Raw genomic sequence first — 3,121 nt, 5'->3', positions numbered from 1 at the left:
CTTAGAAGTTAAAATTATAGATTACACTCCATTCAAAGATTCAAAAACTAAAAACAAGGATTCTGTGTCATCGTGACGCCAATGACCAAAAGTTGAATAAAAAAGATGGAGATATAGCAAACCAACTTATAAAAGCCATAGCTGTTGCTGACATGAAACTTTTGCAATGGTTTATGTCACATCTATTAAGATCATTGCTTATAAGAACTGTAATTCCGGCACATGCACACGCAGCAGCAAAAGTAAGGGTAGATGTGACCTGTAACAGAATATGTATCATAATTCACCATTAGATTTCTTATCATAGTTAGGATCAAGTAAAAGCTTGATGATATATTACCCCGTCACCAATGGCGTAAATGGTAATAAGTGCAGGATTCCTCAAGCTTCTTTTTACACAGAGTGCATATACATCAATCATGGCTAATGACAAACTCCATAGACTTTGCAAGCCAACAGCAGCCACAAGGTATCTAAAATTATTATCGTTGTCAGTTTGTCACACATGTTTAAAATCTAAAATAACCAATACCAACATTGTAGTCCACACACATTACAATAGTCACTCGAATGAAATACAATGAACACCGGTTTGATGGAACATCTAATACAGTTACTTTCCAGATTTAGCTCATTCAAGGGATCAGATGTATTAACTTTTTTTCTCATTAAGGCAACCCATTATGTCACCAACATATGTCCTTGTAATTTACAATGCATATTTCTCCTCTACTTATGATAGAAGGGTATAATTGGCTTTTCGCATCTCAAATATTATTATAGTTTGTAAAATTTAGGGGTGTCTTTTTGTCATTTTATACATATCCAACACTAGTTTGGCCGAAATTAGTATAAACAGAAACAAATGCATACTTGGGTTGCCTCTAGTACATTATTCCCTCATTCAATGACATATAAATATATAATAAAAAATAATTCAAACACAGAAATGGAACGCACAATAGTAATAGACCATTCTGTCAGACTTATCACCTTTTTCCTCTCACTTTCATTACGCAAACGTTTATCTTATTAACCTAACTATATGAAACCAAAATTTTGAAATTCAAGCATTCACATCCTTCACGATAAGATGAATACGAATAAAATCGTGTATTTGATTCACAATCAAGCTGTCACATAACTTTCCAAGAAGTACATCTGTATGGCCATGAGTGATGTTTCCATGTTTCCAAATTCATCTAATATACACAAGTGGATATTTAACAATGAAAACAATAATTACACACCTAAAATTTCATGCTCCTACATTTCAAAACATTTTACACAATCAAAGTTTAAGCCTTACAAAGATCGTAGGCACTAGGTATACGAAAATCTAAACATTAAATTAATGTCCCAATGCATCATCACCTGCCAATAAAAATGCCCTGCAAACTTCTGTTATCCGAAACCTTAACATGTTCATTCTAGAAAGACACAGTTTCCCCTATTATGAAAATATATATAAGATTCCACTCAAAATGAATATGTAATTCTAATACAAGAAAAAAAGAGTGGAGTGAAATCAGTTAACATGATTACAAGATTAACACCAATGATTTGTAGTGATGTGCATGCGCAATTATGCATTTTCAGCATAAAACTGTAGTAACAAGCGAACATATATCGACATTCACCAACATTTAACCATGATCAATCGAACAACAGTCACATAAAGCATGACCTCTTAAAACATCAGACCACTTAAGCTTCTTATGTTCAAAATTCCTTAAAACTAGCTTGCAACATCAATTTAAACTAGACTCATCAATCAGATTCGTACACGTACCACGTATGAATAAAATAGTAACCGACAGGATATTTTGCTACATTACTCTTTAGTTAAAGCTTAGATAGTAAGCATATCTTCTAGATATATCCCATATTCGCGCGTTCGAAGGCCACATAAGCACTAACCGATCCTAGTATCCATATGCATACACTCACATAAACATGAATACATGATAATAACATTACATAATTCACATCAATTCCTACTATATTTAAACTTTTTATAATCACATCAATTGAATCCCAAATAACAAACAAAACCCTAAATTAACAAATAATATTATTAACATGAGAAATTGGGGAAAGTTTACCGGAAAGCAGTGACGGAGGGGAAATCCGACGTGGTGGCCATGACGGTGAGAGATACGACGGTGAAGATGACCTGGCAGAGACGGAGAGCGAGTCCAGTGGTGGTACCAGGCATACCTTGTACGTCTTTCATCCTCACTCTTCGCGGCGGCGCTGCATCGTTTCTTCCGTCGATGAATGGTGGCGGCTCCACCGGGTGCACCGCCGGCCGGCTCATACGATTGGTGGGTTTTAACTTTTAATTGAGAAATTAAGTGTCGTCTGAATTATTATTATTATTATTATTATTATTATTTCAACGGAATTGATTTGATGGCGTTTGGTGGTAATCGGTGGACATCAATGACTCAGGAGGAATGTTTTGTTGAAGTCTATACCTTTTTTGCTTTGAATATTATTATCATTGCCTTTTGTTTTTTGTTTTTTTTTTATTTCTTCTTCTCCAAATATTGATTAACTGGTTTGAGAGCATTGTATCAAAGGGATGATTACTTTTGTACCAAATTCTCGGATTAAAGTTTTTCAATACTATCTTATCATTAAATCAGTAATTAATTTGGTACCGTCACGTACCTGTATGAGTACTAGTACATAAAACAATTCTGGTTGTTTGTTTCATATACAAATATCGGTTTCATGATCGTCAAAAATTTGAAAATAAGAAAGCAAAATAGTAGAAAAATGGGCACCGTACCAAAATACTCGTACCAATACCCATACTCATACCGAAAAATTATGTACGTGGTACATGTTTTTATTGATTTTCTATACGGATACGGGTATTGTACCAAACTCATCCCTAGTTTACCATACGGTAAGTTATGAAAATAAAATATTTAATAAATAACTGATATAATATAAATAATAAGCATACCAAACACTATTAGGCTATATGTAGTGGGCGCCAACATCGGGCGATTTCCGACGAGAACACCCCCCCCCGGGCGATTTTGAGGGGCGATAGGGGGGTTATTATCGCCCGTGTTGTGTGTGCGCGTATTATATATATATATATATA

At 34.5% G+C, this 3,121-nt stretch overlaps 1 protein-coding gene across 1 annotated transcript; it reads right to left on the bottom strand.

Moving 5' to 3' along the window:
* Positions 1 to 2,494, bottom strand: LOC143615362 (CASP-like protein 5A2). Its single transcript, XM_077088500.1, has 3 exons — positions 2,106 to 2,494; positions 341 to 473; positions 1 to 259 (listed from the first exon to the last, which is right to left on the bottom strand). The coding sequence occupies exons 1-3, from the start codon at positions 2,318 to 2,320 to the stop codon at positions 68 to 70; spliced, it is 540 nt and encodes a 179-aa protein (XP_076944615.1). The 5' UTR covers positions 2,321 to 2,494; the 3' UTR covers positions 1 to 67.
* Positions 2,495 to 3,121: the final 627 nt, after the last annotated feature.

This window comes from Bidens hawaiensis, unplaced genomic scaffold (assembly GCF_021521415.1).
Source record: "Bidens hawaiensis isolate Kalapana, Puna unplaced genomic scaffold, B.hawaiensis_p1.1 tig00042687_1, whole genome shotgun sequence".
Classification (NCBI taxonomy): domain Eukaryota; kingdom Viridiplantae; phylum Streptophyta; class Magnoliopsida; order Asterales; family Asteraceae; genus Bidens; species Bidens hawaiensis.
Note: the sequence above shows the minus strand (reverse complement) of the source record. Positions and strands in the feature narration are given on the sequence as shown.